This window comes from Scyliorhinus canicula, chromosome 18 (assembly GCF_902713615.1).
Source record: "Scyliorhinus canicula chromosome 18, sScyCan1.1, whole genome shotgun sequence".
Lineage (NCBI taxonomy): Eukaryota > Metazoa > Chordata > Chondrichthyes > Carcharhiniformes > Scyliorhinidae > Scyliorhinus > Scyliorhinus canicula.
Genome location: NC_052163.1, coordinates 73,124,268 through 73,149,320, shown reverse-complemented (window position 1 = coordinate 73,149,320; position 25,053 = coordinate 73,124,268). Strand labels below are relative to the sequence as shown.

The 25,053-nt window shown below is 47.8% G+C and overlaps 1 protein-coding gene across 3 annotated transcripts in view; it reads left to right on the top strand.

Moving 5' to 3' along the window:
• Positions 1–25,053, top strand: part of LOC119953188 (A-kinase anchor protein 2-like) — a 139,159-nt gene that overhangs the window by 8,893 nt on the left and 105,213 nt on the right. For all 3 annotated transcript variants that reach the window (XM_038777173.1, XM_038777176.1, XM_038777172.1), the window contains exon 2: positions 24,741–24,950. In XM_038777173.1, coding sequence (XP_038633101.1) covers positions 24,891–24,950 — 60 coding nt within the window. In that variant the 5' untranslated portion in view covers positions 24,741–24,890. The remainder of the gene's footprint in view (positions 1–24,740; positions 24,951–25,053) is intronic.

The window sequence follows — 25,053 nt, the reverse complement described above, 5'->3', positions numbered from 1 at the left end:
GGGAGACCCAAATGAGGCTGAAGGAGAAGAAAGCAAGGAAGTTGGGTTTAATCGGGTCAAGACTGCCCTCTTCAAGAAGGGGGTGAAGTTGGGAGTGCCGTACCCAGCCTGCCTCTGGGTGACTTTCCAGAATCGAGAATACTACTTTGGTATTCCAGAGGAAGCGATGGAGTTTTCGAGGGATAATGGGCTGGCAGGAAAAGGAGGACATTGAACTGTTGAGGAGCTGTGAAAAGCAGTTTTCTTTTGGTTATTTTTGGAGAGCTTTTACTCCTTTGAAATGTTTTTGTGGGCTTGGTGACGGGGTGCTTGGGGAGCTTCAAAGGCGAGTGCACCTTTTTCTGTTTCTTTGTTTCTTTAGGGAGTGCGGACGGGGTGGGGATAATCAGGGGATGGGTAGGAAGTTTGGAGGCCTTGTGCATGGGCTGCCATGCGAGCTGGGTGGGCTAGTTAATGGGAGCACAGTAAGGGATGGTCAGGTGGTTGATATGGGGAAGGGAATGGGGATGGAGCTGTTGTTTTGTTTGTGGGAGGGATGCGCCGTCAAGGGTGCGGTTGGTGTGGCGCAGTTGGAAAGGGAGTGATGACAGTGGACATCTGAGATTGGTCCTGGAGGGTCGTGTGAAACGGGCCGGGGCTGGCCCAGAAAGGGATGTGATTGATCGGCAGGGGAGGGGGACGGGGAGCCCCCCAACCAGGCTGGTCAGGTGAGACATGAGGGGCTGAATGGACCAGTCAAATGGTTCCGTGTGTTCGCACACTTGAGGAGTCTGAAGGCGGACGGCTTTTCTACAAGAGACGCATTTAAAGATACGGGATCAGACAAGGTGCGGCGGTTCCTGGAGTTTCCCAGGGTGGCCGAGGAGCTGGTGGAACCCTATTGGGTTGAGGGATGTGATGGAGAGTATGGGGGCGGGGGCGATGCATGTAAGGAAGGCCCCGGGCCTGGATGGGTTCCCGGTGGAGTTTAATAAAAGGTTTGGGGGGGTCTTAGGGCCGTTGCTGGTGAGGGCAAAAAATGAGGCTAAGGAGAGGGGGGAACTCCCCTCCTGCATTATTGCAGGATCCATCTTCCTAATACTGTAAAAAGATAAGGATCCGGAGCAGTGTGGATCATACCATCTGATACCGTTGTTGAATGTGGACGTCAAGTTGTTGACAAAGATTTTGGCTTCGCAAATTGAGGACTGCGTCCTGGGGGTGATAAGTGAGGACCAAACGGGGATTGTGAAAGGGAGACGGTTGTCGGTAAATGTGAGGAGGCTGCTTAATGTGATTATGATGCCCCCAGAGAGGCAGGAAGTGGAAGTGGAAGTGGCGATGGACGCGGAGAAAGCTTTCAACTGGGAATATTTATGGGAGGTGGTGGGCTGGCTTGCGTTTGGGAAGGGGTTTGTGGACTGGGTCCGGTTGCTGTACAAGGCACGGTCATAAGTGTGTGGACGAACAAGGTGAGTTTGGGATATTTTGGGTTGGGACAAGGCAGGGGTGTCTGCTGTCCCCATTGCTTTTTGTCTTGGCTATAGAGCCATTGGCAATGGCGCTTAAAGCATCGAGAGATTGGAAAAGGATTGTGAGGGATGAGGGTCGAGCACAGGGTTTCATTGTACATGGACAACCTGTTGGTATATATTTTGGATCCATTGGGGGGTTTTATGGGGAATTTGGAGGACTCTGCTCGGTTCTCTGGATACAAGCTGAACATGGGAAAGAGCAAGATGTTCCCGATTGAGACTAGAGGAAGGCGGGGGAGCTACCATTTAAGGTGGTGGGGGCGAGCTCCAGATACTTCAGCATCCAGGTGACTCGGAGGTGGGCGCAGTTACAAGTTAAATTTGACTTGGCTGGTGGATCAGATGAAGGGGGATTTGAAGAGGTCAGATCTGCTGCCATTGTCGTTGGTGGGATGGATGCAGACAGTGAAGATGACGGTACTGCCAAGGTTCCTGTTCATATTTCAGAACCTTCTGATCATTGTCCCGAAGTCATTCCTTTAGAAGGTTAACGCGATGATTGCGGATTTGTATGGGCGGGGAAAACCCCACGGGTCAAGAGGGTTTTTTTGGAACGGGGGCGAGGTGGTCGTGGCAGGCAGGGGTTGAGCAATTCGAGGACCTGTTCGTAGGGGGCAGCTTTGCGAACTTAGAGGGTCTGGAGGAGAAATACGAGCTGCCATGGGGGAACGATTTCAGGTACTTGCGATCCGAGATTTTGTGAGGAGGGAGGTGTCTTTCTTTCCCGGGTTGCCACCCTTGGGCCTGCAGGATAAGGTGTTGCCGAGGGGTAGGGGAGAGGAAGGTGTCCGAGGTGTACAAGGAGGGGGTAGGGGAGGGGAAGGTGTCCGAGGTGTACGAGGAGGGGGTAGGGGAGGGGAAGGTGTCCGAGGTGTACAAGGAGGGGGTAGGGGAGGGGAAGGTGTCCGAGGTGTACGAGGAGGGGGTAGGGGAGGGGAAGGTGTCCGAGGTGTACAAGGAGGGGGTAGGGGAGAGGAAGGTGTCCGAGGTGTACAAGGAGGGGGTAGGGGAGGGGAAGGTGTCCGAGGTGTACAAGGAGGGGGTAGGGGAGAGGAAGGTGTCCGAGGTGTACAAGGAGGGGGTAGGGGAGGGGAAGGTGTCCGAGGTGTACGAGGAGGGGGTAGGGGAGGGAAAGGTGTCTGAGGTGTACAAGGAGGGGGTAGGGGAGGGGAAGGTGTCCGAGGTGTACAAGGAGGGGGTAGGGGAGGGGAAGGTGTCTGAGGTGTACGAGGAGGGGGTAGGGGAGGGGAAGGTGTCCGAGGTGTACGAGGAGGGGGTAGGGGAGGGAAAGGTGTCTGAAGTGTACAAGGAGGGGGTAGGGGAGAGGAAGGTGTCCGAGGTGTACAAGGAGGGGGTAGGGGAGAGGAAGGTGTCTGAGGTGTACAAGGAGGGGGTAGGGGAGAGGAAGGTGTCCGAGGTGTACAAGGAGGGGGTAGGGGAGAGGAAGGTGTCCGAGGTGTACAAGGAGGGGGTAGGGGAGAGGAAGGTGTCTGAGGTGTACAAGGAGGGGGTAGGGGAGAGGAAGGTGTCCGAGGTGTACAAGGAGGGGGTAGGGGAGAGGAAGGTGTCTGAGGTGTACAAGGAGGGGGTAGGGGAGAGGAAGGTGTCCGAGGTGTACAAGGAGGGGGTAGGGGAGAGGAAGGTGTCTGAGGTGTACAAGGAGAGGGTAGGGGAGGGGAAGGTGTCTGAGGTGTACAAGGAGGGGGTAGGGGAGAGGAAGGTGTCTGAGGTGTACAAGGAGAGGGTAGGGGAGGGGAAGGTGTCTGAGGTGTACAAGGAGAGGGTAGGGGAGGTGAAGGTGTCTGAGGTGTACAAGGAGGGGGTAGGGGAGGGGAAGGTGTCTGAGGTGTACAAGGAGAGGGTAGGGGAGGGGAAGGTGTCTGAGGTGTACAAGGAGGGGGTAGGGGAGGGGAAGGTGTCTGAGGTGTACAAGGAGCTGATTGACTGGGGCCCTGGTGGGAGATATTAAACAGAAGTGGGAAGGAGCTGGGGGGGGGGGAGCTTTAAAGGCCGGGATGTAGGAAGAGAGTTGACTGAGGGTGAATGCGCCCTCGCTATGTGCGAAGCTCAGTCTTATCAGTTTAAAGTAGTTCACAAGGCACATATGATGGTGGCGAGGATGAGTAGGTTCTTTGAGAGAGTAGAGGACAGGTGTGGGCGGTGCGCGGGAGGCCCACGGACCATATCCATATGTTTTGGGTATGTCCGAAACTGGAGTGGGGGGTTCTGGCAGGGATTTACGGAAGTAATGTCTGAGGTGTTGGGGGTAAAGGTGGCCCCGAGTCCAGAGGTAGCGATATTTGGGGTGTCGGAAGGCCCGGGATCCAGGGGGCGAGAGAAGCCGATGTTTTGGCCTTTGCCTCCCTGATAACCCGTAGACAGATTTTGTTGGGGTGGCGAGACTCGGAGTCCCCGATGGCGAGTGTGTGGGTGAGCGACCTGGCAGAATTCCGGCGGCTGGAGAGGATCAAGCTTGTCCTGAGGGAGTCGATTGATGGGTTCGCTCGGAGGTAGAAGCAATTCATTGACTTCTTTAAGGAGGATTGAGGTGTCAGCAGAGGAGGAACGTGGGTTAAGGGGGTTAAAATGGGGAAGGCAGAACGGGTGGTGGGGGTAAAGTGCGGGGGGGGGGGGGGGGTGTTAGTCATTTATTATGTTGAGCAATTTTACTTCTGCTCTTATTTGTTCTATTTGTTGTTTGTTTTACAAATGCCTGAATTAAATATTTTAAATATACCTATATATAAAAAGACGCAGTGGTTCTCATAGCGAATCCTTGGAACGCCTCTGTCCCTGAGTCTGAAAAAGAACAGTTCAGCATTGCAGTCTGCTTTTTGTCCTTCAGCCAGTTTCATATCCACACTGGCACCGTCCCTGTAATCTCAGGGGCTTTAATTTTGCTAACCAGTCTTTCATGTAAGCCTTTTGAAAGTCCATGTCCATAACATCAACCCAAATATCCTCATTAACTCTGTCCAATCACCTCATCAAATAACTCAATCGTGTTAGTCAAACATGATTTACTTTCAACAAATCCATGTTGGCTAACAGTTATTATCTTCTTGCTTTTTAAGTCATAGGAAGAACACCCCGCCCCCTCCCCCAACCGTAAACCCCCCCCCCCCCCCCCCCCCCCCCCCCACCACACCCGCCCCGTGGTGTGGTTTCCGCCAGCGGAGGCTGCTCACCATTGGCTGTTGGTGGGGCTCCTATAACGTTTTGCATGACTCACCCATCCCACTCGCAGGGAAACAGTTACGTGGGATCGCCTTCAGTTCAACCGGAAGATTCCGCCAACTGGAGGGGCCGGAAAATCACCCATAGAGTTGTTGAGTTTTTACAAGAGAAAGGGGAGCCACTTGGCCCATCGGGTCCATGACCCCTCTCTGTAGATCTATCTACTCTCCCTTGCCAACCTTGCACTTACCACATCCTTTTGAATGTGTGATGACCAGAACTGGTACTCTAGTTGTTGCCTGATTGCAGCTTTATACACGTTCAGCCTAATGCCCCTGCTTTCATACTCAATTCTGTACCTCGATTTGTGATACCTAAGATCCCATCTTTGACCGAGACCCTGCTCGATCAGCTTAGACAGACACAATATAGACACCTGAATTTAGTCCAACTCTACTTTATTCAAAAGAGCTAGCTTAATCGCGATTTCTGAGAATTTGGTACAGAGACGACCCAGACTCACTATTGAAGTACCCATACTAGTGAAGGAGGCTGGCCACGCTACAATCACTCAGTGTAGATATCTTCTTCTCGGAGCTCAAGGCTCCTCTCCTGCGATGGTTGCTCCTGGGAGTTCCCACGTTGTCGCTGACAATGTCTCTTTTATTCTGATGTCTCTTTTCTACAGGTTCTGCTGGCGCTGAGTCATGATACACATCCTCACCAGGCCTGAGTTCCATTGTCTCCTCAAGACTTAAAGCCAGACTTCCAGTAACGTAATGTAGGGGGAAGACCCGCATGAGGTGGCGCCGTTTTGTCCCTTTTTCTTAGTTCAGCAGGTTGTTTTCTTTTGAAAACCTACACAGTTAACGTAAGAAAGATTCTGTTTGGTTCAAATGCCCCACAAAGACAAGGGAATGAAGGTGGAAGGCAGACATTTGTTGATGGAGTCTGAGGCCTCTCAGGTTCATCGTCAGGTAAAATGGCGGAGTCAGTCTCTGGTGCACTGGCCACCCCACTGACGGCCGAAGTACCTTGGCGAAGGAGTTCGAAGAGCATTAATAAATTGTGTCAGAGGACCTTCGGAAGTCAATGGAAGATGCCTTGACCCGAGAGGATGAAAGGTCCAACGCCACCTGAGTACCATTGCAGAAGAGGAGCCCTGAGCTGAGAGAGGAAGATAAGTTTGATAAGGTGCTGGGTCAAGGTAGATTCACATCCACTCCTGCGTTGGACCGAGCCCACCAAACAATTCAATCAAGGCTCCATTCTACGATTCCATCGGGTGCGGTAACAGTGAAGTTCCATAACTTCAAGGAGCAAAAGGGGGTTCTGAGGTGGGCAAAAGAGCACCGTGAATTTAAATGGAAAGGACATGCCATCAGGTTCTCTCAAGGTATGGGTGAAGCTGGTGAAGAAGAGGGTTATGTTTGATAGAGCTAAGGTCACCCTCTATAAAAGTAGAGTCTGGTTCGGTGTGGCCTACCCTGATCGGCTCAGACTAACTTTCGAAGGAAAAGACCATTTCTTTGACGCGCTGGGAAAGGTGGATTTTTTTCATTAAAAAACACAAGTTGGGCACGGTGCAATTGAGTTTTTTGGATTCGATGAAGGGCATGTTGAACTATTGCATTGTTGGGATTTCATGAGCGTTTTGTATCTTGTATTTTGTTGTTCCTGTTGTGGTTTAATTTCTATAATTTTTATGTTTTTTGTTTCAATGTGGGGTTTAGTTCTGTATGCCGTCCTGTTTGTTGTGACAATATATACCTCCTTGTCGGAGGGCAAGGTTTATGGGGTTTTGGTATTTTTTATGTATGTAACCAATTTTCTTACCTCTAGTTAGGAGCCTCCCTGCTAACCTAAGAGTTAACTAACGGGAGCGGTTTAGAAGGGTTGGCTGCAGCTCATAATAATGGTTTTTTATTTTCAGATCACAAACTCAGAGTTTTTGTTTTGTTTAGGTTTGTTAGCAGTAGGTTTTAGTATTCTGTGATTCCCTTGCCTCAATTTGTATTTGCATTGTTGTGGTGTGGTTGTATTCAAGGGAGATGGTGTTGGGGGGACGGGTGGGGGGAATGTAGTTTGCTGACGGTGTCTACAGATTCTCTTTGTTTGATCCTCTGATTTGGGTGAGTGGCCATCTCTGGTGGGCCTGTTTGCTGGACCTAATAAATATCTTTTGGGTAATCTCTTTTGGTGAAAATATCTGACTCTGGATTGATGGGGAGGAGGTGGGTGGTGGGAAACCCCCAATTCGTTTGGTCCCCTGGAACATTTTGGGTTTGAATTACCCAGTGAAAAGATTGTGGGTATTTGCTCACCTTAAGGGCTTAAACTCCGATGTGGTGTTTTTGCAAGAGAGCCATTTGCAGGTCAGACACCAAAGCAGGCAGCGAAAGGGGTGTGAAGACCGGTCTTTCAAATGGGTTTGAATGTGGGGCCAGTGATTTTAATTCATAGAAGGGTTCAGTTTTCTGCCTCCAAGATTTTGGCTGACCCTACCAGCAAACATGTTATTGTTGTGGTTCTTTGGTGGCCACCCCGGTGACTGTAGTTAATATTTATGCTCCGAGGGGCAGAACGGCAGCACAGTGGTTAGCACTGCTGCCTCACAGTGCTGAGGTCCCAGGTTCGATTCCGGTCCTGGTTCACATCCATGCGGAGTTTGCACATTCTCCCCGTGCTTGCATGGGTTTCGCCCCCACGACCCAACAAGGTGGATTGACCACATTAAATTGCCCCTTAATTGGAAAAAATGAATTGGGTATAAGAAAATAAATATTTACGCCCCGAACTGGGATGATACTCTGCTAACCCCCCTCCCTGATTTAGACTCGCATCATGATATCAAGAAACGGTTGAAGACACTGGATACTGCAAAAGCTATCGGCCCTGACAATATTCCGGCAATAGTGCTAAAGACGCGTGCTCCAGAACTTGCCACACCGATAGCCCACCTATACCACTACAGCTACAACACTGGCATCTAACTGGCAAGGTGGAAACATGCCCAGGTATGTCTGCACACAAAAAGCAGGACAAATCCAACCCGGCCAATTACTGCCCCATCAAGAGCAGGCAGTGTGCAGGACTGCATTGGGAGAGCTTTTAAAGATTCTGACCCATCTGTAAAGAATGTTCCTGGGAAGGTTGGAAAGATGTGATGAGTGGAGTGCTGCAGGGATCAGTACTGGGGCCTCAACTAATTGCAATTCAAATCAATGACTTTGAAGAAGGAACTGTAGCCATCTAAAATGGCCACCTGCAAACGACCATGGGAATTGTGGTCAACTTGGACACAGATAAGTATACCACCTCTGTGTATTGTGCAAAGAAGCCAGACCTGACCGAAACTTGCACCCATTAAAAGTCAATTACCATTTCCCCCAGGACAATAGAACTCAAATCAAGGAACTGCAACAGTAGCAGACTAACCAGCACCACTTCCCCTTATTTAGAAAGGCCTACGTGACTGGGACAATGATAGCTGGGACCTGCCCAGCCACCGAGGTATCCGCCCCCAAATTGGCCAGGATCAATGAGGGTGATCAAAACCTTATTGAACCATTGGATCTGAGGTTAGGACCGCCCAAAAGGGCACGAAAGAGAAGAAGGATAAGAAGCTGCGCACTCGAGATCGATCTCTTTTGGACCGGCCTGTGTGCGACCAATTGCAACATATCAACCAGCCAAGTTCAAGGACCCGCGATTGCTACCTGAAGGACGAGCTTAGCCGAGATGAACCTGACGACTTCCAACCGACCCACGTGGACACAGATAAAGGCCTTATCTCTCGCACAGAGCCGGTCACCCCGAAGTTAAATAAAGGTTATCTTAGTTATTAGGGGCAGCACGGTGGCACAGTGGTTAGCATTGCTGCCTCACGGCGCCGAGCTCCCAGGTTCGATCCCAGCTCTGGGCCACTGTCTGTGTGGAGTTTGCACATTCTCCCCGCGTTTGTATGGGTTTCGCCCCCTCAACCCAAGGGTGTGCAGGGTAGGTGGATTGGCCATGCTAAATTGCCCCTTAATTGGAAAAAATAATTGGGTACTCTAAATTTAAAAAAACAATCTTAGTTATTAGGTCTAGTTTAGTGCGTAGCCGCCTGTTTCATTGCATATAGATATAAGTCTTGTGTTAATAAACTGTCTTTTGAACTAATATACTGGTTGTGTGGTCATCTGGTCAATATAAGAAACAGCTTGTGGTTCACATAGAAATAAAGAAGTCAACAGAACCAAATGACTAGTTGCCAAAATTGCCATTGACACAAAGGTATTCGATAGGAAAGTCAAAGGAACATTGGAGCAGAGAATTGGGGGCAGAACTAAACCATTCAGCCCTTTGAGCCAGCCCTGCCATTCAATAAGATGATGACTGATGTGGTTGTAGTCTTAATTCCAATTTCCTGTCTGTCCTCGGTAAAGTTAATTGTGAAGAGGGCATAAGCAGCCTACGAAGAGATAAAGTGAATGGACAAAAAATGTGGCAGGTGGAGTATCATGCGGGAAAAGGTAAACTTCTCCACTTTGACAGGAAGAATTTTTAAAAAGCGTATTACCTAAATCGAGAGAGACTTCAGAGTTCTGAGATACAGAGGAATCTGGGTATCAGAGTACCATTAATCACAAAAAGTCAGTGTGCAGGTACAACAAGTGATTAGGAAGGCAAATGGGGCGGGAAAGGTCTGGAGGGGGTTCCCTAGGTTGCTGGGATACACCCTGCTGGAGCGACTGCTGCTTCCGGATGTGGAAGGAAAGGGAAGAATTGGGGATATATATAAGTGGCTGGGGGAGCAGGGAGGCGAGCGGGTGGTGAAGATCAAGGAGAAATGGGAAGTGGAGTTGGGAGGGGAGATCAATTGGGGAGTATGGAGTGAGGCACTGCGAACGGGAAACAGGACCTCCACTTGTGCAAGGATGAGCCTGATACAGTTTAAGGTGGTGCACAGTGTGCATATGACTCGGGCAAGAATGAGTGGGTTCTTTCAGGGAGTATCAGATGAGTGTGAGAGGTGTGGGCGGGGGCCAGCGAATCACACGCACATGTTTGGGGTTGCAAAGATTTGGGAAGATTCTGTGCGGGAGTGTTCATGGTCTTCATGGGGTGGTCCCGGTGGATTGGAAATTAGCAAACGTGACGCCACTGTTTAAAAAAGGAGGTAGGCAGAAAGCAGGAAATTATAGGCCAGTGAGCTTAACTTCGGTAATAGGGAAGATGCTGGAATCTATCATCAAGGAAGAAATTGCGAGGCATCTGGATAGAAATTGTCCCATTGGGCAGACACAGCATGGGTTCGTAAAGGGCAGGTCATGCCTAACTAATTTAGTGGAATTTTTTGAGGACATTACCAGTGCAGTAGATAACGGGGAGCCGATGGATGTGGTATATCTGGATTTCCAGAAAGCCTTTGACAAGGTGCCACACAAAAGGTTGCTGCATAAGATAAAGATGCATGGCATTAAGGGTAAAGTAGTAGCATGGATAGAGGATTGGTTAATTAATAGAAAGCAAAGAGTTGGGATAAATGGGTGTTTCTCTGGTTGGCAATCATTAGCTAGTGGTGTCCCTCAGGGATCCGTGTTGGGCCCACAATTGTTCACAATTTACATAGATGATTTGGAGTTGGGGACCAAGGGCAATGTGTCCAAGTTTGCAGATGACACTAAGATGAGTGGTAAAGCGAAAAGTGCAGAGGATACTGGAAGTCTGCAGAGGGATTTGGATAGGTTAAGTGAATGGGCTAGGGTCTGGCAGATGGAATACAATGTTGACAAATGTGAGGTTATCCATTTTGGTAGAAATAACAGCAAACGGGATTATTATTTAAACGATAAAATATTAAAGCATGGCGCTGTTCAGAGAGACTTGGGTGTGCTAGTGCATGAGTCACAGAAGGTTGGTTTACAAGTGCAACAGGTGATTAAGGCAGCAAATGGAATTTTGTCCTTCATTGTAGAGGGATGGAGTTTAAGACTAGGGAGGTTATGTTGCAATTGTATAAAGTGTTAGTGAGGCCACACCTGGTGTATTGTGTTCAGTTTTGGTCTCCTTACTTGAGAAAGGACGTACTGGCGCTGGAGGGTGTGCAGAGGAGATTCACTAGGTTAATCCCAGAGCTGAAGGGGTTGGATTATGAGGAGAGGTTGAGTAGACTGGGACTGTACTCGTTGGAATTTAGAAGGATGAGGGGGAATCTTATAGAAACATTTAAAATTATGAAGGGAATAGATAGGATAGATGCGGGCAGGCTGTTTCCACTGGCGGGTGAATGCAGAACTAGGGGACATAGCCTCAAAATAAGGGGAAGTAGATTTAGGACTGAGTTTAGGAGGAACTTCTTCACCCAAAGGGTTGTGAATCTATGGAATTCCTTGCCCAGTGAAGCAGTTGAGGCTCCTTCATTACATGTTTTTAAAGTAAAGATAGATAGTTTTTTGAAGAATAAAGGGATTAAGGGTTATGGTGTTCGGGCCGGAAAGTGGAGCTGAGTCCACAAAAGATCAGCCATGATCTAATTGAATGGCGGAGCAGGCTCGAGGGGCCAGATGGCCTACTCCTGCTCCTGCTCCTAGTTCTTATGTTCTTAGCCAGGACAGTGGAGGAGGGAGTGGACCCAGACCCTTTGGTGGCGCTATTTGGGGTTTCAGAGAAGCCGGATCTCATGGAGAGGAAGAAGGCCGATGTCTTGGCCTTCGCCTGTCTGATTGCACGGCGGCATATTTTGCTGGAGAGGCGGTCGGCATCGCCACCGGAGGTAGCGGCTTGTATGACTTCCTGCAATGAGAGAAGATAAAGTATGAGTTAAGGGGCTCTTCAGGGGGGGCTTGAGGAAAGGTGTGGATTGTTTGTGGCCGTGTTTGAGGGGCTGTTTGTCGTGGGGGAGGTGGTTGAAAAGGTGGAAAAAATCAGTACAGACTATAGTTGATTGTTGGGAAGTATGTTTCCTGGCATGTTTGTTCGCTATAACCTGTTTTGATACGTGTTTGTAATAAAATGCATTTTTTTAAAAGGGAGGCAAATGGGATGTTGTTTATTGCAAGGGGGGGGTGGTACATAAAAGTAGGGAAATTTTGCTACATTTTTAGAGGGCATTGGTGAGACTACATCTGGAATACTTCCCACAGTATTTATTAATTTACTTATTTAAGCAAGTACATGGCAGCACGGTGGCGCAGTGGTTAACACTGCTGCCTCACGGCACCGAGGTCCCAGGTTCGATCCTGGCTCTGGACCACTGTACGTGTGGAGTTTGCAAATTCTCCCCGTGTTTGCGTGGGTTTCGCCCCCACAACTCAAAGATGTGCAGGATCGGAGAATTGGCCGCGCTAAATTGCCCCTTAATTGGAAAAAATGAATCGGGTACTCTAAATTTCTATAAAAAAAGAAAGGACACAATTGCATTGGAAGCAGTTGAGAGAAAGTTTACTGACTCCTGGGATGAGGGGGTTTATCTCTCATGAGGAAAGTATTGTCAGGTTTGGTCTGTATCCAGAAAAATGAGAGATGACTTTATTGAAACTTAGGATCCTGAGGGGACTGGACAGGGTGGATGGTGAGAGGATTTTCCCCTTGCAGGAGAATCTAGAACTAGAAGAAACAGTTTAAAAATTAAATAGAATAAATTAAAAATAAAGGAGAGACTGAACACAGACTGGGTGACCGCTTTGTGCATTTAAACTGGAGAGGCATAAATATCCTGGCCGCAAGGTTTGTTAGTGTCACACAGGAGGGTTTAAACTAGTATGGCAGGGGGATGGGTACCGGAGCAATGGGTCAGAAGGTGAAAAAATTAAGGGAGAACTAGGGAATAGGGCCAGTATTGCTCTGAGGAAGAGCAGACAGGGAGATGTTGCTGAAAACAGCGGGTCTGGTGGCCTGAAGTGCATATGTTTTAATGCAAGAAGTATAACAGGAAAGGCAGATGAACTTAGAGCTTGGATTAGTACTTGGAACTATGATGTTGTTGCCATTACAGAGACCTGGTTGAGGGAAGGACAGGATTGGCAGCTAAACGCTCCAGGATTTAGATGTTTCAGGCGGGATAGAGGAGGATGTAAAAGGGATGGCGGAGTTGCGCTACTGGTTAGGGAGAATATCACAGCTGTACTGCGGGAGGACACCTCAGAGGGAAGCGAGACTATATGGGTAGAGATCAGGAATAAGAAGGGTGCAGTCACAATTTTGGGAGTTTATTACAGGCCTCCCAACAGCCAGTGGGAGATAGAGGAGCAGATAGGTAGACAGATTTTGGAAAGGAGTAAAAGCAACAGGGTTGTTGTGATGGGAGACTTCAACTTCCTCAATATTGACTGGGACTCACTTAGTGCTAGGGGCTTGGACGTGGCAAAGTTTGAAGGAGCATCCAGGAGGGCTCCTTAAAACAATATGTAGATAGTCCAACTAGGGAAGGGGCTGTACTGGACCTGATATTGGGGAATGAGTCGGGCCAGGTGGTAGAAGTTTCAGTAGGGGAGCATTTTTGGAACAGTGAACACAATTCAGTAAGTTTTAAAGTGCTGGTGGACAAGGATAAGAGTGGTCCTAGGGTGAATGTGCTAAATTGGGGGAAGGCTAATTATAACAATATTTGGTGGGAACTGAAGAACCTACATTGGGGGTGGATGTTTGAGGGTAAACATTTGATATGTGGGAGGCTTTCAAATGTCAGTTGAAAGGAATTCAGGACCGGCATGTTCCTATGCGGAAGAAGGATAAATATGGCAAATTTCGGGAACCTTGGATAACGAGAGATATTGTAGGCCTCATCAAAAAGAAAAAAGAGGCATTTGTCAGGGCTAGAAGGTCGGAAACAGATGAAGCCTGTGTGGAATATAAGGAAAGTAGGAAGGAACTTATGCAAACAGCCAGGAGGGCTAAAAGGGGTCACGAAAAGTCATTGGCAAATAGGGGTAAGGAAAATCCCAAGGCTTTTTACACGTACGTAAAAAGCAAGAGGGTAGCCAGGGAAAGGGTTGGCCCACTGAAGGACAGGCAGGGGAATCTATGTGTGGAGCCAGAGGAAATGGGCGAGGTACTAAATGAATACTTTGTATCAGTATTCACCAAAGAGAAGGAATTGGTGGATGTTGTGTCTGGAGAAGGGTGTGTAGATAGCCTGGGTCACATTGAGATCCAAAAAGATGAAGTGTTGGGCGTCTTGAAAAATATTAAGGTAGATAAGTCCCCAGGGCCTGATGGGATCTACCCCAGAATACTGAAGGAGGCTGGAGAGGAAATTGCTGAGGCCTTGACAAAAATCTTTGGATCCTCGCTGTATAAGAATTGGCAAGTCATGTTGCAGCTGTATAGAACCCTTAGTTAGGCCACACTTTGAGTATAGTGTTCAATTCTGGTCGCCACACTACCAGAAGGATATGGAGGCTTTAGAGAGGATGCAGAAGAGATTGACCAGGATGTTGCCTGGTATGGAGGGCATTAGCTATGAGGAGCGGTTGAATAAACTTGGTTTGTTCTCACTAGAACGACGGAGGTTGAGGTGCGACCTGATAGAGGTCTACAAAATTATGAGGGGCATAGACAGAGTGGATAGTCAGAGGCTTTTTCCCAGGGTAGAGGGGTTAATTACGAGGGGGCATTGGTTTAAGGTGCAAGGGGCAAGGTATAGAGTAGACACAGAGGGTAGTGGGTGTCTGGAACTCGCTGCCGGAGGAGGTGGTGGAAGCAGGAACGATAGTGACGTTTAAGGGACATCTTGACAAATACATGAATAGGATGGGAATAGAGGGATACGGACCCAGGAAGTGTAGAAGATTTTAGTTTAGGCGGGCAGCATGGTCGGCACAGGCTAGGATGGCCGAAAGGCCTGTTCCTGTGCTGCACTTTTCTTTGTTCTTTGTTCTTCCGGTCGCTTGCCATTTGAACTCAGGATCTTGCTCCCACGTCCACATGTCCGTCCTCAGCCTGCTGCAATGTTCCAGTGAAGCCCAACGCCAACTGGAAGAACAACACCTCATCTTCCGATTAGACATGTTCCAGCCTTCCTATCTCAACATTGAGTTCAACTACGTGAGACTGTAAACTTTCCCCTCCATCTTGACTCACTTTTTGTATTTTGGTTTCCTCAATTTGTCCCTATACTACCCCATCCCTCCCCAACACTGGCCAACTGACTCTTGTGGTTCAGTTTTATCTCCACCGAGCACTGACCTCTGTTCCCCTATTAACACATTAGCTTTATGGCACTATTAGCACTCCTTCAGTCCGCAATGCCACCATTAACACCCATTCTATCAATGGCATCTTTGTCAACCTCTCCTTAGCTCCTGGCCTGGCCTACTATTCGCCCCCATCCCCTTCACCCATCTCCAAGTGTACAATTTGTTACATTTCTATCCTTCTTCAGCCCTGCAGCAGATTCAAAACACAAACTCAGTTTCTCTCTCCACAGAGTCTGTCTGACCTGCTGAGTTTATCCAGCCCTTACTGTTTTTAAAATTGAAAATAAAGCCTTTCCCATTGAAGACCAAGTTGAGGAGAAATACTTTCTTTCAGAGGGTCTGTGGAACACTCTTTTGTGTAGGGCAGTGGGGGCTGGGCCATTAAACATTTTTAAGGCCGAGGTAGATAGATTCTTGACTAACAAGGGAAGCAAAGGGTATTGATAGGAATGTGGCATTGGAGCCACAATCAGACCATCCAGAGCCAGCTCGATGGGGTCGAATGGCCTACTTCAGCTCTCAGTTCGTATGTTCAAATGTTTGAAGGTGCAATATATGTCATGCAAGAAGCAGTTATGTGTTGGTGCTATATTGAGTAAGCAAAAAGGTGCGCAAAGGGAACCTCCTTCCTGAGTTAGCAGCTGAACCCTGTAGGCGTGTGTTGTGGGAGATCAGTGCAGAACATTGTTGAGAGATAAATACAGGAGCTGCTGACCTAGGAAAGTTCTATCGTCAGCTATTATCAAGGAGAGAATGACTCAGCATTTGGACAAATGAGCTAACCAAAGAGAACTAGCATGGATTTGTAGTCGCTAAGTAATGAACTTAGTTGAATATTTTGAGGAGTGAACTAACATGGGAGATTAAGAAGTCTTACAACACCAGGTTAAAGTTCAACATGTTTGTTTAAACACTAGCTTTCGGAGCACCGCTCCTTCCTCAGGTGAACCTGGTGTTGTAAGACTTCTTACTGTGCTCACCCCAGTCCAACGCCGGCATCTCCACATCATGGGAGATTAAGGTATGTCTATGAATATCATTTACATGGATCCAGAAGGTATTTAAAAACCTTCCACTTAAAGACTCTAAACAAAAAATAAGAGCATATGGAGGTGGTGACAACCTAAAGCCAGCACCTGGCCACTGTCTGTCTTAACATGATCACTGAGCAAAGAGAAACCCTCTTGTCTCTTTCTAGGATTCTATGGGTTCCCTTCGCAACCAGTGCAGACAATGAAATGCAGCAGAAGTGTTCGTAGTTGTCTCTGCCAGTTAATTCTGTCCCCACCGTCACTCCAGCTTCACTGGGGACACAATGAATACCCCACCAGTGTGCAGATAAATTCAGGAGCAATATTGGGCTAATGTGCTTCAACTGAGTAACACAGACCCTTCTAATCCTGCGATCTCTACCACCCAGAAGGATAAGGGCAGCAGACACATGGGAAAAACACCAACTACAAATTCCTCTCCAAGTCACACACCATCCTGATTGGGGAATATATCCCCGTTCCTTCACTGTCACTGGGTCAAAATCCTGGAACTCCCTCCCACTGTGTGTGTAGCTACACTTCATGGACTATGTGAAGACAGCAGGATAGGTAGATAAGGTGGTAAAGAAGGCTTAGGGGATACTTGCCTTTATTTGCTGAAGCATAGAATATTTATTTGCTGAAGCAGGAGGGTTATGGTGGAGCTGAATAAAACGCTCGTTAGGCCACAGCTGGAGTATTGTGTGCACTTCTGGTCGTCACACGATAGGAAGCATGTGATTGCACAGGAGAGGGTGCAGAGGAGATTCACCAGGATGTCAAACTAAAGAGAAAATGCTGGGAAATCTCAGCAGGTCTGGCAGCATCTGTCAGGAGAGAAAAGAGCTAACGTTTCGAGTCCAGGTGACCCTTTGTCACCAGGATGTTGCCTTGGCTGGAACATTTGAGCTATGAAATGAGGCTGGTGAGGCTGGGGCAGTTTTCCTTGGAGCAGAGAAGGCTGAGGAGACCTGATTGAGGTGTTTAAATTATGAGGAATATAGATAGGATAGATAGGAAGGACTTTTCCCTTAGTAGAGGGGTCAATACCAAGGGTCACTGATTTAAGAAAAGGAGCAGAGGATTTCGAGGGGATTTGAAGAAAAACATTTTCACTCAGAGGGTGATGGGAATCTGGAACTCACTGTCTGAAATGGTGGTAGAGGCAGGAACCCTCACAACATTTAAGAAGCATTTAGATGGCAGCACGGTGGCGCAGTGGGTTAGCCCTGCTGCCTCACGGCGCCAAGGTCCCAGGTTTGATCCCGGCTCTGGGTCACTGTCCGTGTGGAGTTTGCACATTCTCCCCGTGTCTGCGTGGGTTTCGCCCCCACAACCCAAAGATGTGCAAGTTAGGTGGATTGGCCACACTAAATTGCCCCTTAATTAGGTAAAGAATAATTGGATACTCTAAATTTATTTTTTTTAATGGTAAAGGCATCAAAACTGCTGGATTGGATTGGATTGAATTTGTTTATTGTCACGTGTACCGAGGTACAGTGAAAAGTATTTTTCTGCAAGCAGCTCAACAGATCATTCAGTACATGGAAGAAAAGGGAATTAAACAGAATTCAAGAAAATACAAGAAAATATGCTCTATACAATTGCAGTAAAACATCCCTATTCCTGAACTCCAATCCTCTCGCTATGAAGGCCAACATACCATTTGCCGCCTTTACTGCCTGCTGCACCTGCGCACTTCCTTTCAGTGACTGATGCATGAGGACACCATCTACATCTGTCATGACACAATGGGCTGAAGGACCTCTTTGTGTGCTGTAAAACTCGACTCTGTGTGGTCCAAGAAGGCAGCTCACAACCATCTTCTTAAGCGCGTTTAGGGATGGGCAACAAATGCGATACTTACATTCAGAGAAAGAATTTTAAAAATTAGAATCTGCAGCAGTTCAAAGGCACTGGGTCAATTAGCCCCTAATCTCTAAAACACATCAGATCCTCAGGGTATTTACAGTACACCACTTGTGTTTGGCTTTCAGTTTTCAGCTTCTTTTTATGTTTGATAGCAGAGGAACAAACTGCAGGTGCAGAAAGCTTATCAAGGACACATGTGGTGACCCTGATTCCTGTGACTGAAGGGAGTATTGAGTGTGAAGATTTTCCACTGTTTAAGCGGGATGCCAAACACCAGGCATTACCCCTGCCCCCACCTACCACTTTCACATTACTGTGTACATACAGCCCCAGGACTTCCTGCATCCTATTTAAAATGAGACCATCCATTTGCAATCCTTCTCCTCATTCTGCTTCCCAAAACCCACCACATCACACTTCCTGCTGTTAATTTCATCTGCAATGTTTCTGCCCATCTTATTTTGTCTACCTTTACGTGAATCTGCCCCAAACATCCTCACTATTTACTGCATTTCCAAGTTTCCTGTGATCTACAGACTTTGAAAAGGTGCCCTGTAAATCTAAGTCTGGATCATTAATATACATCAGAAAGAGCTGTGTTCTGAATACCGACATGTTCTCTTTGACATGTCCTCTCAATTGTCAGTGCTCCCTTTATCATTTGTAATGGGTCCTCTCCTCATTTTGGGAGTTTTCTCTCTCTCTGTTACAATAACTCCTCTTTCCCTTCCCTTCTCTATGTGTCCTGATCTGTATATTGGGAATGCTTCCCTCTATCTTTCTCTGTCCTGATCTCTCTAATGTGACCCCTCCTATCTCTCCCTCCTGTTCTTTCTATTAGGAGTGCGGTTCTCTCTCCATGACCCGATCTTGCTATTAGGAACATTCCTCTCTCTCTCCCTCTCTCTGCACTATTATCTCTATTGGGAGCACTCTCTCTCCTCCTCTGAGAATCCATAGAATCCGTATAGCTTTAGCTTTAGAACATTACAGCGCAGTACAGGCCCTTCGGCCCTCGATGTTGCGCCGATCCGTGAAACCATCTGAAGCCTATCTGACCTACACTATTCCATTTTCATCCATATGTCTATCCAGTGACCACTTAAATGCCCTTAAATTTGGCGAGTCTACTACTGTTCCACACCCCTACTACTCTCTGAGTAAAGAAACTGCCTCTGACATCTGTCCTATATCTACCACCCCTCAATTTAAAGCTATGTCCCCTCGTGTTGGACATCACCATCCGAGGAAAAAGACTCTCACTGTCCACCCTATCTAACCCTCTGGCTATCTTATATGTCTCTATTCAGTCACCTCTCAGCCTTCTCCTCTCTAACGAAACAACCTCAAGTCCCTGAGCCTTTCCTCGTAAGACCTTCCCTCCATACCAGGCAACATCCTAGTAAATCTCCTCTGAACCCTTTCCAAAGCTTCCATACCCTTCCTATAATGTGCTGACCAGAACTGCACGCAGTACTCCAGGTGTGGCCGCACCAGAGTTTTGTACAGCTGCAGCATGACCTCGTGGCTCCGAAACTCAATCCCCCTACTGATAAAGGCTAGCACACCATATGCCTTCTTAGCAGCCCTATTAACCTGGGTGGCAACTTTCAGGGATTTATGTACCTGGATGCCGAGATCTCTCTGTTCATCTACACTACCAAGAATCTTGCCATTAGCCCAGTACTCTGCATTCCTGTTACTCCTTCCAAAGTGAACCACCTCACACTTTTCCACATTAAACTCCATCTGCCACCTCTCAGCCCAGCTCTGCAGCTTATCTATGTCCCTCTGTAACCTATAACATCCTTCAGCACTATCCACAACTACACCGACCTTCGTGTCATCTGTAAATTTACTAACCCATCCTTCTACACCCTCTTCCAGGTCATTTATAAAAATGACAAACAGCAGTGGCCCCAAAACAGATCCTTGTGGTACACCACTAGTAACTGAACTCCAGGATGAACATTTGCCATCAACCACCTGTCTTCTTTCAGCTAGCCAAGTACTGATCCAAACCGCTAAATCACCTTCAATCCCATACTTCCGTATTTTCTGCAATAGCCTACCGTGGGGAACCTTATCAAACGCTTTACTGAAATCCATATACACCACATCAACCGCTTTACCCTCATCCACCTGTTTGGTCACCTTCTCAAAAAACTCAATAAGGTTTGTGAGGCATGACCTACCCTTCACAAAACCGTGTTGAGTATCGCTAATCAACTTGTTCTTTTCAAGATGATTATAAACCCTATCTCTTATAACCTTTTCCAACATTTTACCCACAACCGAAGTAAGGCTCACAGGTCTATAATTACCAGGGTTGTCTCTACTCCCCTTCTTGAACAAGGGGACAACATTTGCTATCCTCCAGTCTTCCGGCACTATTCCTGTCGACAAAGACGACATAAAGATCAATGACAAAGGCTCTGCAATCTCCTCCCTGGCTTCCCAGAGAATCCTAGGATAAATCCCATCTGGCCCAGGGACTTATCTATTTTTACACTTTCCAAAATTACTAACACCTCCTCCTTGTGAACCTCAATCCCATCTAGCCTGGTCGACTGTACCTGAGTAAACTCCTCGACAACATTGTCTTTCTCCAGTGTAAACACTGACGAAAAATATCCATTTAATGCTTCCCCTATCTCCTCTGATTCCACACACAACTTTCCACTACTATCCTTAATTGGCCCTAATCTTACTCTAGTCATTCTTTTGTTCCTGATATACCTATAGAAAGCCTTAGGGTTTTCCTTGATCCTATCCGCCAATGCTTTTCGTGTCCTCTCCTCGCTCTTCTTAACTCTTCCTTTAGGTCCTTCCTGGCTAACTTGTAACTCTCAAGTGCCCTAACTGAGCCTTCATGTCTCATCCTAACATAAACCTTCTTCTTCCTCTTGACAAGTGCTTCAACTACCTTAGTAAACCACGGTTCCCTTGCTCGACAACTTCCTCCCTGCCTGACAGGTACATACTTATCAAGGACATGCAGTAGCTGTTCCTTGAAAAAGCTCCACATTTCGATTGTACCCATCCCTGTGTGCTAGCGTTCATTAGCAGAGGGATTGAATTTAAGAGCTGTGAGGTGATGATGCAGCTGTACAAAACCTTGGTCAGGCCACATTTGGAGTACTGTGTGCAGTTCTGGTCACCTCATTTTAGGAAGGATGTGGAAGCTTTGGAAAAGGTGCAAAGGAGATTTACCAGGATGTTGCCTGGAATGGAGAGTAGGTCATACGAGGAAAGGTTGAGGGTGCTAGGCCTTTTCTCATTAGAACGGAGAAGGATGAGGGGTGACTTGATAGAGGTTTATAAGATGATTAGGGGAATAGATAGAGTAGACAGTCAGAGACTTTTTCCCCGGGTGGAACACCCCATTACAAGGGGACATAAATTTAAGATAAATGGTGGAAAATATAGAGGGGATGTCAGAAGTAGGTTCTTTACCCAGAGAGTAGTGGGGGCATGGAATGCACTGCCTGTGGAAGTAGTTGAGTCGGAAACGTTAGGGACCTTCAAGCGGCTATTGGATAGGTACATGGATTAGGGTAGAATAATGGAGTGTAGGTTAACTTCTTAAGGGCAGCACGATAGCTTTGTGATAGCACAATTGCTTCACAGCTCCAGGGTCCCAAGTTCGATTTCGACTTGGGTCACTGTCTCTGTGGAGTCTGCACATCCTCCACGTGTGTGCGTGGGTTTCCTCCGGGTACTCCGGTTTCCTCCCACAGTCCAAAGATGTGCAGGTAGGGTGGATTGGCCATGAAAAATTGTCCAAAATTCTACGATTAACCTAGGACAAAAGTTCGGTGCAACATCGTGGGCCGAAGGGCCTGTTCTGTGCTGCTGTATTTCTCTATCTATCTATCCCCTGCAGTTTCCTTCCCCATCCTATACATCCTAAATCTTGCCAAATAGCATTATAATTGCCCTTCCCCCAGCTATAATTCTTGCCTTGCGGTATATACCTATCCCTGCCCATCGTTAAAGTAAACATAACCGAATTGTGATCACTATCACCAAAGTGCTCACCTATATCTAAATCTAACACCTGGCCGGGTTCATTACCAAGTACCAAATCCAATGTGGCATCGCCCCGTGTTGGCCTGTCTACATACTGTGTCAGAAAACCCTCCTGCACACACTGCACAAAAACTGACCCATCTATAGTACTCGAACTATAGTATTTCCAGTCAATATTTGGAAAGTTAAAGTCCCCCACAACAACTACCCTGTTACTCTCGTTCCTGTCGAGAATCATCTTTGCTCTCCTTTCCTCTACATCTCTGGAACTATTCGGAGGTCTATAGACAACTCCCAACAGGGTGACCTCTCCTCTCCTGTTCCTGACCTCGGCCCATACTACCTCAGTAGACGAGTCCTCAAACGTCCTTTCTGCCGCCGTAATACTTTCCTTGATTAACAATGCCACCCCCCCCCCCCCCCCCCCACCCCCCTTTACCATCTTCTCTGTTCTTACAGAAACATCTAAATCCTGGAACCTGCAACAACCATTCCTGTCCCTGCTCTACCTATGTCTCCGAAATCGCCACAACATCGAGAGCCCAGGTACCAACCCATGCTGCAAGCTCACCCACCTTGTTCCCGATGCTCCTGGCGTTGAAGTAGACACACTTCAAACCAGCATCTTGCTTGCCGGAGCCCTCTTTCGAACTTTTAACCCTATCCCTGACCTCACTACTCTCAACATCCTGTACACTGGGACTACAATTTAGGTTCCTATCCCCCTGCTGAATTAGTTTAAACCCCCCCCCCCCCCCCCCCCCCCCCCCCGAAGAGCACTAGCAAATCTCCCCCCCAGGATATTGGTACCCCTCTGGTTCAGGTGAAGACCATCCTGTTTGTAGAGGTCCCACCTACCCCAGAATGAGCCCCAATTATCCAGGAAACCAAAGCCCTCCATCCTGCACCATCCCTGTAGCCACGTGTTCAACTCCTCTCTCTCCTTATTTCTCGCTTCGCTAGCACGTGGCACGGGTAACAACCCAGAGATAATAACTCTGTTTGTTCTAGCTCTCAGCTTCCACCCTAGCTCCCTGAATTTCTGTCTCAAATCCCCATCTCTCTTCCTACCTATGTCGTTGGTACCTATGTGGACCACGACTTGGGGTTGCTCCCCCTCCCCCTTAAGGATCCCAAAAACACGATCAGAGACATCACGAACCCTGGCACCTGGGAGGCAACACACCAACCGTGAGTCTCTTTCATTCCCACAGAACCTCCTGTCTGTTCCTCTAACTATGGAGTCCCCAATGACAAGTGCTCTGTTCCTCTTCTCCCTTCCCTTCTGAGCAACAGGGACAGACTCTGTGCCAGAGACCTGTGCCCCATTGCTTACCCCTGGTAAGTCGTCCCCCCAAACAGTATCCAAAACGGTATACTTGTTATTGAGGGGAACGACCACAGGGGATCCCTGCACTGCCTGCCGGTTCCCTTTCCCTCCCCTGACGGTAACCCATCTACCTTCTTCGTTTACCTGAGGTGTGACTACCTCCTTATAACTCCTCTCAATAACCCCCTCTGCCTCCCGAATGATGCAAAGTTCATCCAGCTCCAGGTCCCTAACGCGGTTTTCGAGGAGCTGGAGTTGGGTGCACTTCCCGCAGATGTAGTCAGCAGGAACACTCGAGGTGACCCTTTCCTCCCACATTCTGCAGGAGGAACATTCAACTGCCCTAACCTCCATTCCCATTGAACTAACTTCCCAACTACTGAAAATGAAAAAAAAAACAAAAAAAAACTTGTTCGTTTAGCAATCCGACGGACAGAACTTTTTTTTGGTTAGAGGAGGAGGATGGGTGGGAAGCTGTCACTCGAGAACAGCCCCTTCACAAACCACCTTCAACTTACGCTGACCGCACTGCACGTATGCAAATCTCCCCGGAACAGCCAATCAGAAGCTCTGCTCTGCTGCCCTCTGCTGGATGCTTGCCTTCACTCGAACTCCTCGGGGCACTTGCGCAGGTACACCTTCAATTTACGCTGACCGCACTGCACGTATGCAAATCTCCCCGGAACAGCCAATCAGAAGCTCTGCTCTGCTGCCCTCTGCTGGATGCTTGCCTTCACTCAAACTCCTCGGGGCACTTGCGCAGGTACACCTTCAATTTACGCTGACCGCACTGCACGTATGCAAATCTCCCCGGAACAGCCAATCAGAAGCTCTGCTCTACTGCCCTCTGCTGTAATGTAGATGGAGGCCATTCGGCCCATCGAGTCTGCACCCACCCTCTTAAAGAACACCCTACCTAGGCCCACTCCCCCGCCTTATCCTTGCAACTCCATAACCCCACCTAAGCTCCAACTTTTGGACACTAGGCGCAGTTTAGAATGGCCAATCCACCTAACCTGCACTTCTATAGACTGTGGGAGGAAACCGGAGCACCTGGAGGAAACCCACAGAGGCACAGGGAGAACGTGTAAACTCCACACAGGCAGTGACCCAAGGCCGGAATCGAACCCTGGTCCCTGGCACTGTGAGGCAGTAGTGATCACTTTCTTGGAGTTGTCCTGTCGCTGTTGGCAGTACCCTATATCTGTTACCAAAGAGAAAACGCTGGAAAGTCTCAGCAGGTCTGGCAGCATCTGTAGGGAGAGAAACGAGCTAACGTTTCGAGTCCCGATGACCCTTTGTCTATCTGTGACGTGTCCCTACATTGTGAGGGTTACTGCATGCCACCTGTTATACCATTCCCCACCCTGTGTTGGAATGTGTTGATAGATCAACTGAAATATTTCTGCTGGGTTGTATCTAACGCATTCTCTTCCAGGTAATAAGTGACTGAACAAGTTTGGTGTCCAAATAGTTCTGTGTGGGGGAGGGAGGAGACTGCGGTGAAAGAAACTATGAAAAGGAGAGTAGATACGTAATCTGATAGGCTGCAAATTCCTGAGTCAAGTACAAAATGTGTATCATCCTCTAAACTCTGCAGGCTAGATGAATGGAAACATTAGGAGCTGTTACACTGGGAGCTGTCAGGAGTTACTTAGCATCTACTCTGAGAGGGACGTGCGAACTCTGATAAGAAAAGGACTGAAATCCTTTAAGAAGCAAGTGACAAAAAGAGAAGCCAAAGACAACGATGCTTAAATATACTCCTCCTTGGCGGGCACTATGTCAAACAATAGATCAAAGGAATAAGGTAAGAATATAGAGGATTAATTATTTCAGTCTTGTACTGATTCTCACTCAGATGGGCTGTTATTTTCTGATGTAACTGTGAATTTAATAATACATTTATTCAT